General features: G+C 34.5%; 1 protein-coding gene and 1 long non-coding RNA gene across 6 annotated transcripts in view; one reads left to right on the top strand and one right to left on the bottom strand.

Annotated features, from left to right (window-relative positions):
* Positions 1-15989, top strand: part of CNTN5 (contactin 5) — a 1141798-nt gene that overhangs the window by 708648 nt on the left and 417161 nt on the right. For all 3 annotated transcript variants that reach the window (XM_070490393.1, XM_070490391.1, XM_070490392.1), the window contains 2 exons: positions 11159-11282; positions 11410-11585. In XM_070490393.1, coding sequence (XP_070346494.1) covers positions 11159-11282; positions 11410-11585 — 300 coding nt within the window. The remainder of the gene's footprint in view (positions 1-11158; positions 11283-11409; positions 11586-15989) is intronic.
* Positions 1-15989, bottom strand: part of LOC139041112 (uncharacterized) — a 92487-nt gene that overhangs the window by 21557 nt on the left and 54941 nt on the right. For all 3 annotated transcript variants that reach the window (XR_011495715.1, XR_011495716.1, XR_011495717.1), the window contains one exon: positions 1001-2691. This is a non-coding gene — a long non-coding RNA (uncharacterized lncRNA). The remainder of the gene's footprint in view (positions 1-1000; positions 2692-15989) is intronic.

The following is a 15989-nucleotide window of genomic DNA, read 5'->3' as shown; positions in this document are numbered from 1 at the left end:
AAGGTTAGTATCTGGGTAGTCTACCAATAAGTGGCAGAAATTCCAAAAAGAGGTTAGAGAGGGCAAGAGATCAGCTTGATCCTAGGACGGGACTCAAGGAACCATTTATTACAATGGTTACAAGGTTACAAGGGAAACCATTGTCTCCATAAACAAAATAATATACCTGTGCTTCAAGAAGCCTCACTGGGAGAAAGGCAGTTGGGCCCCAGAGTCATCATTTCACAGGAAAACTTCCTCTTCCTGTTCAAGCACCTCTCATGAAAGACTACTGCCAACGCCATGCTGACGTTAGGCAGCTATTTTTTCTTGTTTATTGCTCTCATCTGATTCTAAGAAGGGGTGGAACCTCCCCCTCAGAAGTGCTACAGAAATTTGTGGAGTAGTTTTGGTTGTCTCAGTAACTCAAGGATGCTGCTTTAATTTAGAGTGGAGACCAGGAATGCTCAATGACCTATATTTATAAAGCACAGCACTCTTAAATGTCCTGCCAGATATTCACATGACTGAAAGTTCTCCTTGTAATTTTCTTAGACAAGAGTCTAAACTCTGCATTTTATTACATACAAGGTATTTTTGAAATATAAAGGATATGTCAATGCAAACATTGTGTAAATTGCAGCAAGATTATATTTAGTTTTGTTAAGAACTTTACCAGGAGTTGTTGACCATTGAGAAAATCTCATCACCTAACATTGATGCCACTCATAATATTTGAGTCACCAATACCACACTGGGAGCAGTTTGCATTTGTAGCTGCTACAGTCATGGGGATTATACAAACAAAAACAACTTTGATTATGTCTTTGCGACTTCTATTATAATTGTTCCTGAGAATTTACATATTGAATTCAATACTATTTTATGGTGTTACTTCTCTTTTATTTGTCCTTTCATTAAATTAAAAAATTGCATATAGGTAGGTTAGAATATCCATTAATTTAAGAATAATAGAAAGGAAATTATAAAATATCTATTAAAAGATTTAAAAACCACTAACCTAACGTGGATGTTCAGTACTTTTTCCTCAGTTCTTCAGTTTTCCTGGGCTTGCTGAGGCAAGAATGGATGGGTTGTTACTAAGGCTCAGGGATAATAAAAGGGAAAAGGAGGGAGAAAAAGACACATGTAAATATGGTTTTGTGATTTACAAGTATGATTTAAACATCTCCAATTTATGTCACTCTGTACAGTTGCCCCCAAACCTAGCCCCTGGCTTGCCTCCATAGCTGAAACCATTTCTCCCAAATAACTTGGATGATCCCAGAGTATATCTTGTTTTCCCGATATAAACCTTAGAGAAAACTTTCCAGAGAAATTCAGGAGTTACCTTTCTCACATGTCTACCTTCCACATTTTAGTTAATTGTTTAAAGACCTATTGTTTCCATGGATGAAAACTCACTGGAAAGAGTACATGTTCCCCTCAAAGAAGACTCTGTCCTCTACTCAAATGACTGAGCCATCACTTGCTATGTGGTTGCCTTTTAGAGGGTAAGATCAATACCCCTCCTTCACAAAACTGGTTCAAATGTGGAGACGAATAATGCTACACATACACCAAAGGGGTAGGAAAAGATTTATTATTCATACCATGAGACTTTCTGATGAAAGCAGGATAAGCTGGCCTGAAAATGGCTCAAGCAAGGAATGGGAAGGAATGGGTAGCTTTGGTTTTTATTGTGGTTGGAGACTGGGTTGGGGTGAAAGTTTCTGTTTGGGCTGAGGTTTGTGTGGTGTGAACTTTCCCACCTGAATCAAGGGAGGGATGCATATTAGCTCTTCAGCCTGACTTATCAGCTTTCCCTAAGGTGAGGCAAAAGGGAAAATGTGACTGGTGGGGCTTGAAAGCCTTCAGCGGTCAAACATCAAAAATGGAGTCAGACTCTTGATTACATGACTGTATAGAGAAAGTCAACCATATGAAAATACAAAACAAAACCCAGAGCATCCATATAACATAAAAGTCTAAATAATACCACTGGATCTTCTAGAAGGGTTAACAAAATAGGATTTAGGAATAGAGACGTAAGCTGAAAATCCATTTTCAGATATGGACACATGAAGAAGGACTGCTGCTCAAGGATTAAGTGAAAAACCAGTTGTAAAACTTAAGCATTATAACTGATAAAGCTAGATATAAGGTTGAATGGTTGAATATCTCCTGTCATAGGCCCTAGGCCTGGGAATATGCTTGACTAGATAGTAATCAAGGGGCCTGAACTGGGGAGGAAGACTATAAGTGGGGCTCTCTACTGTAATGATATGTATTTCAGTGAACATTGCTTCCTAACCAAATTACATTTTCTATAAAAGTTTGGAAATTATTTTCCTTTTAATTATAATCAAGAAATTCTGGGTGCTATCACAAAAAATTTCTTAACACAATGCATGTACATGTTGCTTTCTTACATCACATTCCATTTGGTTGTTCAATGAGTGATTTTCCATATGGAGAGTTTGGGAACCAGATTTGGTCCATCTGATAACTTTGATATCTGTTAGGGCCTCACTGGCATCTGCTGTTCCTTTACTTTCAGCTGGTTGACAAATGAAGAGAGAAAGGATGGAGGCCTATGCATGACTTTTGTGATTAGTTCTGGATTTCACATACATCATTTCAGTCCAGAAGCAAGTCACATTGGAGTTCCAGTCCAGTCATAAGAAAGGCAAAGAAAGTGTTCCAGCATCCCTAGGGAGAGCAACTGGGATTACTGAGCATCTACTCAGTTTCTGTCACACATGAATAGGCAAAATCAGTCAAATATAACTTTGTACTAATGATGACATGAAAGTTTCACTGTAACTGGTCATTTTGATATTGAGCATAAGTGCTTAAGATATAATTCCTCATTTATTGACTATAGTCAAAATGATGAAAGGCCAATTTATTGGTTATATAAAAATTGTTTTGTTTTAGTAAATTTAAGTTGAAAGTTTAAAAAAAAATTGGTTAATTTCTTACTCTCCATACTTTTCTATCAGTGAAACATAAGATATTCTTAGTAGAACCTTCATATTCTAATCTTAATGGCAATTTCTGTAAATTAAGCAAGTTATTATTGGTGTGATAATCAATTCAATTGTAAGAAAATCTTGAGTAAAATATATTTATTATAGAGCAGAATTGAGTAAACAGCTGTCCTCATCTAGGACAAAAACTCATGGTTTTTTAAATTTTAAAACCACCTTTATTTTAAACAATAATTTGTCAAGACTTCACACATCACAAGAAGTGATCAAGGTAAGGCTGGATAAATATTCCAGAGATCTTTGGAAAGGATGCTTTAAATGAATGGGAGATTATCCGTCTAATTCTAAAATTTTTTGACTCCATGATACCATTACAATGAAACTTAAATCAAGCATTTCCATTCTCCCAAACATTATTATTTATAAATGACATTTTTATCCTTTGTTTCTCCTGGAAAGCTCATAAATTTCATAGTTACGGTTTTCTTAAGCACATTTTCTTATAAGTAAAAAAGGTGAGAAAAAATAGTTTATTAACTGCCTATTCCTATGTAAAAACTACCTCAAAACTTAGCAACTTAAAGCAACAACTTTTATTTTCTCACAGAGACTGTGGGTCTGGAATCTGAGGAGTGGTTTAGGTGGGTCGTTCTGCTTTAAGATTTCTCAGGAGATTTCAGTCAAGCTGTTGATTGTAGCCACATTTTCATTAGAAGGCTTAGCTGGGGGAGGTTCCACTTAAAACTCACTTGTGGTTATTAGTAGGCCTCAGTTTCTTGTTGGCTGTTGACTGGTCAGAGATTTTAATTCCTCAGATTTGGAACACCCCCATAACCTGAAAAAGTGTCCTCAGGATATGACAACTGCCTTCTGAAGAAGTGACTGACAGTAACATTGCTAAGAACAATTTAAAGAACGAAAACATGAAATCAAAGTAGATATGGTAACAGAAGATGATAAGAAGTAAGTATTAGAACTCAGGAAACAAATGGAAGAGAAAAATAAAACCATTAAAGAGTTGAAACTCTCATTATTGGTAATATAGAGGCAACTGAAAAGATAGGAATATAGCAACCAAATTTGAAACAGTCTGACAAGTAGGAAAAGAATAAAGATATAAAACTTGTTACAGAGATAATAGAGAAGACATTTTTTTTTAAAAAAAGAAAAAGCCAAGGTATGCCAAAGTGGTACGAGGAGAACAGAACAAATGAAGAGAAAATCTTCTTGAAAAAGAAAGTCTTGAATCTGTAAATTATACAACATGACTAACACCAAGACGTATCCAGAAAAAGTCTTGAGATTCAAGGATAAGGAAAGAGTCCAGGCATAAAAAGCAGTCTCTTGGGAGTGGGGAAAGTCATCTTGGACTCAGACATCATCTTGGTAATGTTATGTGTGTTCAGAGAGTAGAAGAATATCTACAAAGTCATTAGTGAAATTGATAGTGAACACCTAATTTGATACCTAGCCAAGTTGTCTTTCAATTATAAAGACAACAAACAGATATTCTTCACCATGTAACAAGGAATATAGCACATATGATCTTTTTATTGAGAAAGGATAAGAAACTTAGAAATGGAAAACCATAGTGAGGAGAGACAAGTGTTTAATCTCATAATAAGATGACTTATGAATAATAAACTATGTGAACTGTGACTAACAAACAAAACTGTGAAAATCTAAGAAGTAAACTTCAGGGAAGTGAGAGAAACTATCTTAATGTCATTATTCTTTGTAGCAGATACTCACCAGACCATTTCTAAATTGAAACAACCCTCTTCTGAAGAAGGGGCCCTCTTGAAGTATGAACCTGATATTTCACAGACAATAACCTCTAGCATTTTAGGTTCAGCCAACTACAAATATCTTGTAGTCTGTTAATAAAAAGTCTGGTAAAAAAAAACACTCAAAAACATAACTCCTGGGAGAAATTAACGTTGTGTTTGATGGCATCTGCCTGCTGCGCAGGTAACTCAAAAGTTTTATCTGGTTAAAGATTTTGATTTATTGGTTATCAAGATCTTTGTGATGATTTAGTGTCATATAAGTTTTGAAGTGCATCTCCACAAGTTATGGATTCCATCAAGCCAAAAACTGAAAAATGTAAAGACATTGCTTTAAGTAATGCATCTTCATTATCAATAGATAGAGTTCAGTACTGCAGGATAATGAATCAAACTGTCTGTCTGAGATTACCTGTCATAATACCTTCTTGATATGAAGCTTTGAAAATCAATCTATTCAGAGATAAAATCATCATTGATTACCCTTTGCAGGGGACTGAGAAGCTCTACATAGACTCATGCTCTTTCATTCCTTATAATAAACTTAATTTCTAAGAGAGAAAGGAAAGAGAGAGAGAGAGCAAGAGAGCAGGCTCAAGTGAGCACATGCTAAGATGCTTTGGAAAGTGACAATGAACACAGAGAGATACCTGACAAAGTACAGGCAGTAATAATGGAATACATGTTGTTGAATCTAGTACCTTATTTTTCAGCCTGTAATTTACTAGATTTTACCCCTCTGCTTTTCTCCAGCCTGGCAACACTTTCTTTCTCTTGACCTGTTTTGACAATTTCAGAACATAAGATTTTGGACCATAAGAACCTTAGTTAAAATCAACAATTTCTATGTGGCTAATTTTTCAGAAGTCTCCTCTCAGAACCTCAGAGTTTTCATCTTTGAACTAGAATTAATTATAATACTCAACTCAGAGAATTAAATACTAATATATACAAAAGTGCGTTATGAAAGTTATAAGTTTAATAATAATAATAATTATGATTATAAGTGATAGTAATAGGAGTAGTAATAGTAGCGGTAGTGATAATCAGGTTCTAGAGTCCTACAGCCCTACATTTGTATCCTAGGTCTGTCACTTATTTGCTATATAACTGTATAAATAATTAATTGTAACTTCACTTTCATCATCTATAAAATGGGATTAATTTTAGTCACATGGTTGTTGTGAGTGTTGTTTGATATACTGCACGTAAATTATTTAGTATAATGTCTGGAAGATAGTAATTATACTACAAGTAAATGTTAGTTTTTATTATTATTAATTAATACTTATGAGTACTTGTGATGTTCTAAGTATTTATAAACGTTGATGTTGATCAATCCTCATAATAGTTCTGTAAAGCAGACATTATTATCCACAATTAATAAATGAAGCAGCAAAGAATAAAAATAGTTGGCTAAAGGCTAGAAAATGATGATGGTACCAGAATTTGAACCCATGTGTCTTACTCTAGTGCTCAAGAGTTTTGTAATGTATGCAAATATGTATATTTATTAAATGCTAGGGGCCAGCCTGGTGGTGCAGCCGTTAAGTTCGCATGTTCCGAGGCTCGGCGGCCCAGGGTTCGCTGGTTTGGATCCCGGGTGCGGACATGGCACCACTTGACACGCCATGCTGTAGTAGGCATCCCATGTATAAAGTAGAGGAAGATGGGCAGGGATGTTAGTTCAGGGCCAGGCTTCCTCAGCAAAAAAGAGGAGGACTGGCAGTAGTTAGCTCAGGGCTAATCTTCCTCAAAAAAAAAAAAAATTAGTTTTATGCATCATAGGTATTTATGGTATTAATTTAAATAATCATACAAGCATACCTCAGAGATACTGTGGGTCTGGTTCCAGACCACCACAATACAGAAGGCATGGAAATAAAGCTTGTCATATGAACTTTTTGGTTTCCCAGTGCATATAAAATTTATGTTTACGCTATACTGTAGTCTATTAAGTGTGCAATAACATTGTCTAAAAAAAAGGTACACTCTTTAATTAAAAAATACTTTATTGCAGGAAAAATGCTAACCATCATCTGAACCTGCAGTGAGTTGTAATCATTTTGCTGGTAGAGAGTCTTGCCTCGATGTTGGTGGCTGCTGACTGATCGGAGTGATGGTTGCTGAAAGTTGGAGTGGATGTGGCAATTTCTTAATATAAGACAGCATGAAGTTTGCTGCATCAATTGACTCTTCCTTTCATGAGCGATTTCTCTATTGCATCTGATGCTGTTTGATAGCATTTTACCCACAGTAGAACCTCTTTCAAAATGGGAGTCAGTCCTCTCAAACCCTGCAGCTGCTTTATCAGCTAAGTTGATGTAACGTTCCAAATCCTTTGTTGTCATTTCAACAATCTGCACTGCATCTTCACCAGGTGTAGATTCCATCTCAAGAAACCACTTTCTTTGCTCATCCATAAGAAGCAACTCCTCATTCATTAAAGTTTTATCATGTGATTGCAGCAATTCAGTCACATCTTCAGACTGCACTTCTAATTCTAGTCCTCTTGCCATTCCTACCACATCTTCAGTTCTTCCTCCACTGCAGTCTTGACCTCTTCAAAGTCATCCATGAGGTTTGGAATAAGCTTCTTCCAAACTCCTATTAATGTTGATATTTTGACCTCTTCCTATGATTCACAAATGTTCTTAATGGCATCTAGAATGGTGAATCCTTTCCAGAAGGTTTTTCAATTTATTTTGCCCAGATCCATCAGAGGAACCACCACTATAGCCTCCTAATCTATAGCCTTACAAAACACAGTTCTTAAATAATAAGTCAGGCAAGTCAAAATTACTCCTTGATCCATGGGCTACAGAATGGATGTTATGTCTGCAGCATGAAAACAGCATTAATCTCATTGTACATCTCCATCGGAGTTCTTGGGTGACTAGATGCATTGTCAATGAGCAGTCATATTTTGAAAGGAATCTTTTTTTCTGAGTAGTAGTTCTCAACACTGGGCTTAAAATATTCAGTCAACTATGTTGTAAATAGATGTGCTGTCATCCAGGCCTTGTTATTCTATTTATAGAGCACAGGGAGAGTAGATTTAGCATAATTCCTAAGGGCCCTAGAATTTCAGAATAGCAAATGAAGATTGGCTTCAATTTAAAGTCACCAGCTGCATTAATCCCAAACAAGAGTCAGCCTGTCCTTCGAAGCTTTGAAGCCAGGCATTGACTTCCCCTCTGTGGCTATGGAAGTCCTAGATGACATCTTCTTCCAATATCAGGCTCCATCTACATTGAAAAATCTGTTGCTTAGTGTAGCCACCTACATTAATTCTCTTAGCTGGATCTTCTGGATAACTTGCTGCAGCTTCTACATCAGCCCTTGCTGTTTCACCTGCACTTTTAAGTTATGAAGATGGCTTCTTTCCTTAAACCTCATGAAACAACCTCTACCAGCTTCAAACTTTTCTTCTGCAGCTTCCTCACTTCTCTCAGCCTTCATAGGATTAAAGATAGTTAGGGCCTTGCTCTGCATTAGGCTTTGGCTTAAGGGAATGTTGTGGTTGGTTTGATATTTTATTCAAACCACTAGAACTTTCCCCTTATCAGCAATAAAGCTATTTCACTTTCTCATCATTTATGGCTTCCCTGGAGCAGCCATTTTAATTTCCTTCAAGAGACTTTTCCTTTGCATTCACCACTTGGCTAACTGTTTGGTGCAAGAGGCCTAGCTTTCAGCCTATCTTGGCTTTCAACATGCCTTCGCCACTAAATTTAATCATTTCTAGCTTTTGATTAAAGTGAGAGATGCGCGACTCTTCCTTTCATTTGAACACTTAGAGGCCATTGGAGGGTTAATTGACCTAATTTCAATATTGAGGTGTCTCAGGGAATAGGGAGGCCTGAGGAGAGGGAGACAGATGAGGGAATGGCTGGTTGGTGGAGCATTCAAAATACATACAACATTTATTGATTAAGTTTGCCATCTTACGTAGGCACAGTTCATGGAGTCCCAAAACAATTAGAATAGTAACATCAAAGATCACTGATCACAGGCCATCATAACAAGTATAATAATAATTAAAAAGTTTGAAATATAGCAAGAATTACCAAAATGTGACACAGAGACACCAAGTGAGCAAATGCTGTTGGAAAAATGGCACCAATAGACTTGTTCAATACAGGGTGGCCACAAAACTTTAATTTGTGAAAAATGCAATATCTGTGAAGCACAGTAAAGCAAAGCACAATAAAATATACCTGTATTTTTAATGTGTAAAGACCAGAGGGATTATTTTTTCATGATTTGATTGTGCAGTTTAATTCTAATGGAGAATTTGACAAGGTTTCATGTACTTTTCCACATGTTTATAAATTCCTTGTGATGCAACAACGAATACAATATTATGTCAATAATTTTGTCTTGATTTATCAAATCTCTTACTTTATAACTTAGTGTAAAGAAACACATTTCAGTTATTTTCATGTAATTTTTTTTGTTGTAGCTTAAGAAAAAGAACCTCAGCTAGGTTATCAAGGACTCAAAAAAAAAAAAAAAAAACTTGTCAGTGCCTACCCATTGTGAGTGCTCAGGTTTTATTGGCCAAATATTTAGAATACCATGAACACTTTTGTTTTTCTTTGTCCAAAAGAATGCACAGGTAATATGTTTAAAGAAAGCAAATCAATTTACTCTAGACCCATTGTTCTAAATATGGAGGAATACATCTTTTTCAGTAATAATTTTTTAAAGCTTGAGTTTCTTGGCGCATTCATTCTTGCATTTCTTTCCTGATATTTTCTTGTGGTTATCCACAGAGGATGAAAACCTCCAAGTGTTTAGTACAACATTGGAAATATGTCTTTCCTAAAATCTTCCCTCTTCGTTTTTATAAGGCGGTCGTTTCAAATGAGAATGATTTTGACCCCAGGGGACATTTAACAATGTCTGGAGACATTTTTTACTCTTACTCTTCTACTCTTTGGGGAGGTATGTTACTGGAATCTAGTGAGTAGAGGCCAGGAGTAAGGGTAAACATCTTACAATGCACAGGATAGTCTTCATAACAAAGAATACTATCCCAAAATGTCACTTGTGCCAAAGTTCAGAAGCTCCATCTAAGGTTATCATGGAATCACATTTATAATTAATAAAAATAAAGCAAAGGGGGCTGGCCCCGTGGCCGAGTGGTTAAGTTCGCGCGCTCCGCTGCAGGCGGCCCAGTGTTTTGTTGGTTCGAATCCTGGGCGTGGACATGGCACTGCTCATCAAACCATGCTGAGGCAGCATCCCACGTGCCACAACTAGAAGGATCCACAACGAAGAATATACAACTATGTACTGGGGGGCTTTGGGGAGAAAAAGGAAAAAATAAAATCTTAAAAAAAATAAAAAATAAAAATAAAGCAAAAAGTTTTACTTTTTCTTAAATTCACAATTCAGGATGCTATATATCCTAGGTATGCATATACTTCTGTAAATTCTTATGCTGCTGCAGGCTTAGAGGATGTATATTCCCCCTGCACATTTTCTCATCATTTCTCCAGTAGAATTATCTTAAAACTCCTTAAGTCCAAGCTGATATTTGAGGCCCATTTTTATTTCTACTTTTCTGTGAAATTTTAATTAGTTTAAAATTACCCTTATCATAGGATTTCTCTGAAATTCTAATTTGCTAATTAAGATAGACTCTAGTATCTGCATATATTAGGCACTTAACAAATTTAAATGCTCTTACCTCTTGGCTTCCTTTAATGCCTTTTCTCTTCTGATCTCCTTATTACTTTATTTACCTACTGGTGAACACAGTTGCAGTTTTGACGTTTTTATTCGGTTATTTTACTTTTTTTGAAAGTATGCCTCATTTATTCCACAAGAATATATTTATTTGCATTACATCATTTTTCCCTTACACTCGAGCATCATTGGCACTAAATAGTGCTTGACTGAATGAATGAAGAAAGGAATATGTGAAGAACGCATGAGGACAAATGTTTTCATATCTTTAGTACCCAAGTAGTAACACAATATGAATTCATGACTTTTTCTTTACTGTACATTATTTTTAACATTCTAAGATTTTACAAAGTTTTAGGTTTTAAAAAAAATCTTTGTTTAATATTATTTTCCTTAGCTCTTCTTTAGATGAATACAATGATATATATATTTTAAAATGTGCGATACCAATGTTTGAGATGTTTGTTTTTCCATTATATATATCATATTTTTAACAGCAGCCTTAGTCAATCACACAAAAAATTTCTATTTAGGTCTCTGCAACTTACTAAAACAACATAATTTACTAGCTATGTCTTTCATTTGGTAATTTGTCTGATGATTACAAGGAAAGAGCAGGAGAATTTTGAATATAAAGTGGAGAAAAAACAAAATGTCTTGATATTTTGAGAAACTAAACCGTGTCGTTTTTGGTCCTTACAGAAAGTGTGGACTATGGGCCAGTATTTGTACAAGAACCAGACGATATAATTTTCCCAGCTGATTCTGATGAGAAGAAAGTAGCACTGAACTGTGAAGTTCGTGGCAATCCAGCTCCCAATTACAGGTAGAAATTCAATATTAATCATTTTTCTTGTCTTAAGAATTCCCTTCAATGAGATTCTGACACTCCCAGGGAGCATTATAATGTCTCAAGTAATTTTTACATATTTTTCTTCTGATTTTTTCCTAAGATGGCTTCGGAATGGAACAGAAATAGATTTGGAAAGTGATTATCGCTACAGTTTGATAGACGGGACCTTCATTATAAGCAATCCAAGTGAAGCAAAGGATTCTGGTCATTATCAGTGTTTAGCAGTCAACACTTTTGGAAGTATTCTTAGTAGAGAAGCTATACTTCAGTTTGCCTGTGAGTAAAGTATATGTTTTTCTTCTTTATATGTATATAGTGTGTATATATGTAATTTTAAAGTTTACTTAGGCAAAAACGTAACACTTCAGATTTAAAAATGGTGGTAAAACCTTGGTAAGGACCAGAACTATGCAAACAATATATTTCTTCCTGAGTTATTTTGAAATTCCCTGAAATATATGTCTTCTTCAAATAAGCCCAAGATACTAGTCTGAGAGGTTAAAAATCCTGTTCATGAAAGCAGATAGTTTTAGAATTCAAATATCTTTTGAAACCTAGTAATAAAAAAATAGATTTCTCATTCTTTTTGTCTGCTTTCTAAAATATTGCCTTATCTGCTTTTATTTTTCTACTGTCTATTATAGTCACTTATTGCTACAGACTCTTCTGGACATGAGATAACATATTCTAAAAGTTCTGCTTGTAGTCAGGTAACCAAAGAAATGCCTCTGAAATGCTAATATTTCAGATTCTGACTATAAATTCCCTCCCATGTGTCTCAATTTTTTATTATAAAAAAGATTCCACATGTAATCATATATATATTCTAGAATGTATACATTTTCTAAATTAGGTCATATATGTATGTAGTTAACTGTACTTATTTCTTAAAACTCTTGAAAATATTTCACTTATGATAAGGGATTACACCAAATTGAGGGAGGGTACTGGGTGAAAAAAATCTTGGTACTATTTCTTAATACGTAACCCTACTTGAATTTAAATACTTGAGGATCACAATCTCTAAAAAATAGATAGGAAGACCAGGAATCTTCATGTTAATAATGCGTATTTAACTATATAGGCTACACAATTTATCACAAAATGATTTTTAAGTTAAAATTACACCCTGAAGATGGAATAATTGATTTTTTTCTATATAATCTTCCTCACATGTTATTTCTAATTAACTCAGAATCTAGGCACACTATTAGTGGAGTATAAAGGAGAAAAGGAATGATAATGGATGCAGTTTGGAGAATATTGAGCTAGGTTGTAAAAAAAATCTAAATGTTATCTCTTAAAGTAGATTTTGCTAAAGAGTGCAAATAGGTACTTTACATACACCAAATATACCAAGATAGTAGTCTAAATATACTCCTTTTATTTTAGAAAATATTACGTGGTGTCTCATAGAACCTAATACTTTTCAGTATGCACATTAAGAAAAGTAACCTAATAAACAGAGTCAATAACCCTCCTAATGGCTCCTCTGTTCAGTAGAGCAGTCTTTTCAAGCCAGATACAGCAAATCCAGAGAACATGATGTACAAACACTACTGGCTCATACCTTTCTCTTTATACTATCTGACACAAGTGCGCCAATTAGCAATAGCTTGTATTGTTTTTCCCTCAAACCAGCAGTGGTGGCAAAGTATGCAAAGTTGTCTGCATGCTTCAGAGCAGAAATCTATTTACTAGAAGATCCTAGGTGTTTATATGATGCACTTCCTTCGATTCCTGCCAAGACCAGTCACAGCTGTCAAATACTCACCCCCACCTGGAGTGAGCACATCAGCACCAGCATTTACAGTTCAATGACTGGGCAAAGGAAGCTCTATCTATCTGTCTGTCTATCTGTCTGTCTGTCTGTCTATCTATCTATCTAATCTATTCAGCATCAAGCTGTCCTGAACTTAGTGTAGAGCAAATATTTGCTTTATTTTTAACTTAAACATTATGGTAGACATACACATGCATTCACTGGTAACTCCTTATGACTCTCTCTCTTCCCACTCTCACCCCACCTAACTCAGCACTGTGTTCTGGAGGCCAAATGTGTGCATAAGAGCCCATAAGCGCCTGGTTGAAGCAGTCAGTCACTTACATAAGGAAGGTCACTTCTGCCTCAAAATTACTCCTCTACCTAGATGCCTTTATGTCTATATTGAGGATATAAACAAATGGATCCTTTAGCTTTAGTTTTATCTTGTTTCCAGGTGATCTTTGAGAAAAAAATGCACATATAGCTGGTAAAGAGAAAGGGTGAAGACTCCATCAACTTGCTTTCTGGTATACCTAGGAGTGAGCATGCATGCTACAGGATTCTAGGAGTCAAGGTGATTTTGTGATTAGGGGGAGAAAATGAGGTAGGAAGTTGGGGAGAAAAGGGAAAAAAGGCTTCTGAAAAGAAGTGAAAAGATATGAAGGTAAAGCGAGATTAAAAACTTGGTAGCAACTTTCCTTTACATAATGATTTTCTATGTCCAGCCTAATAGATTGATAGAGAATGAACTCACTATTAATTGTCCATAGAATATTTAATGTTCAAAGGGTGTTTGTGGGTAGAGGAATGCTCATTACTATTTACATATTAAAGTAGCAATCATTAACCCTTTATATCTATCAACCTCTATTTACGTAAAAATTTAAATATTAATTACATGTCTATCTCAAAACTAATATATTTAGTAAATTTAGATAATTATTAAAATCTATTTAATTATATTAAATATTCATATCGAATGCACAAGTCTGTTAAATGTTTTAAATGTCATAAAATGAGATAAAACTTACAAATTATGAAAATTATTACAAAACTTTTTCTGAATACTTTTAACTAAATTTTGTCTTGTACTTATTTTTGACACTTACTTTTATGCTTTACTCAGTTTACAATATTTTTATGATATAAACATTTTTATCTTCTATACATTAATTTTATCATATATTATACAGTAATTTTATCAGATGTGTGTTTCTACACTGTACTAGTGCAGTTGTGGTCTTCTAGAATCAAATAGAAAGGAAGAACATGTGACCCAGGCCAGAGTCAGTCTCCGAGTTATCAACCAATTGCATTTTGTTTACTCTCCTCAAATGCCAGACCTATTTAACACACTCGGCCTTTTTTATAATTTGAACATTGTTTATATTATATCAATGACACTTTAAATCTCTAGCTTTTACATACGCTTTTGCTTTTTGGAGTATGACATCTTTGCTTAAAATGATGTGATTCTAAGATTCATCGGACAATGTTAAATAAATATTAGATGGATTTCCCCTAATTATATTCATAGAAAAAAGTACTAATGTGTATTTTATTAATAGATACATATTTAATTGAAGAACCAAGATATCCATATGTTAACGATTCCATATTTATTAAGGATAATAAAATTTAAACATATCCTATTAGAAACATCTTCCTTTTGGAAGAAAATTATATGTATACACTGTATATATGCACACACACATTATATTAATCTTTCTGATTTTCAGTATCATTAGGATCACATGAGTTTTTACAGAGTCAACTTATTCATATCCATATACATATTGTCATAATTTGGCTATTTGTCATAATTCAGTTAATGCTAGCTTCTTTGTCCTCTTATTAACCAGAAATATAGTTTAAAACATTCTACCTTTCTTCTAATAACATCTTGATCCCCTGCCCATCCCCCCAGCGAAGCACAGATTCAACTATTTTTCATTGACCATAATGCGTAATGCTATAGAGACTAAAATCTAGGTGCTAGAAATGCGTATAAGATTGTTCCAAATAAGTTCTGGAGGCGAGTAGGATGACATTAATATTGCTAAACCAGTTTAGCAGAAGAGATTTTAAAAAACAATTTTTTAAAAAATCTTGAGTTGACATTAGTAGCTTATATGTATTGAATGCTTACTTCTATGGAAAACAATGCTCTAAATGTTTTAAATAAGTTAATTTATTTCATCCTCAAAATGAACACGAGTTGCTTTGTTTCGCTTCAAAGTTTTATTATTTTTTAGATGGTGTATAGTTAGGACTTAGAAAGCCAAATTTTCTAAATGAATTTGAGACAGGACAAAGATGACTGTGGCCATTATCAAAAGCTGATAATATCGTCATTGATCCTGGCTTTGGAAGAGAACAGTGATAAGGAAGTGAGTGGTGGCACCTTTACCTGGCAATGTAGCAATAATAAAAGGTGTATGTAGTGTGTGGATAAATTATGTGAGTGTAAAACAAATCCAATTTCCTTTAAAGTTTTGTTCCAATTCTCTTGTTACCTAACATATCAATAATACAAAACAGCAAATATATATTTATACGATAATTATTTTATTTTGCTAATATATTTTATCTTAACCTCATTTCAAAGGTGATTTATTGGACTTGCTATATAAAATCATGTGCCATAAAAGATAAATATGTAAATAAATAAATGCAGCACCAGGAAAAATATATTTCATAATGAGAGATCAAAATAGGGTAGGTCATAAAGTTTCATAATTATTGTGGTCAAGACATAAATATTTCCCTGGGACTCCTAGTGGTCAGAGAGAAAAAGGAGAATTCACTTAGAGGACTCTAATTTCCCCTGAGTTCTCTGAGAGAAGGAAATCTTTTCCTGACATTTAAATTTGTAGAAATTTCTCATTTGAGGCTTTATATAGAGATCTCAACAT

Source organism: Equus asinus, chromosome 20 (assembly GCF_041296235.1).
Source record: "Equus asinus isolate D_3611 breed Donkey chromosome 20, EquAss-T2T_v2, whole genome shotgun sequence".
Lineage (NCBI taxonomy): Eukaryota > Metazoa > Chordata > Mammalia > Perissodactyla > Equidae > Equus > Equus asinus.
Note: the sequence above shows the minus strand (reverse complement) of the source record. Positions and strands in the feature narration are given on the sequence as shown.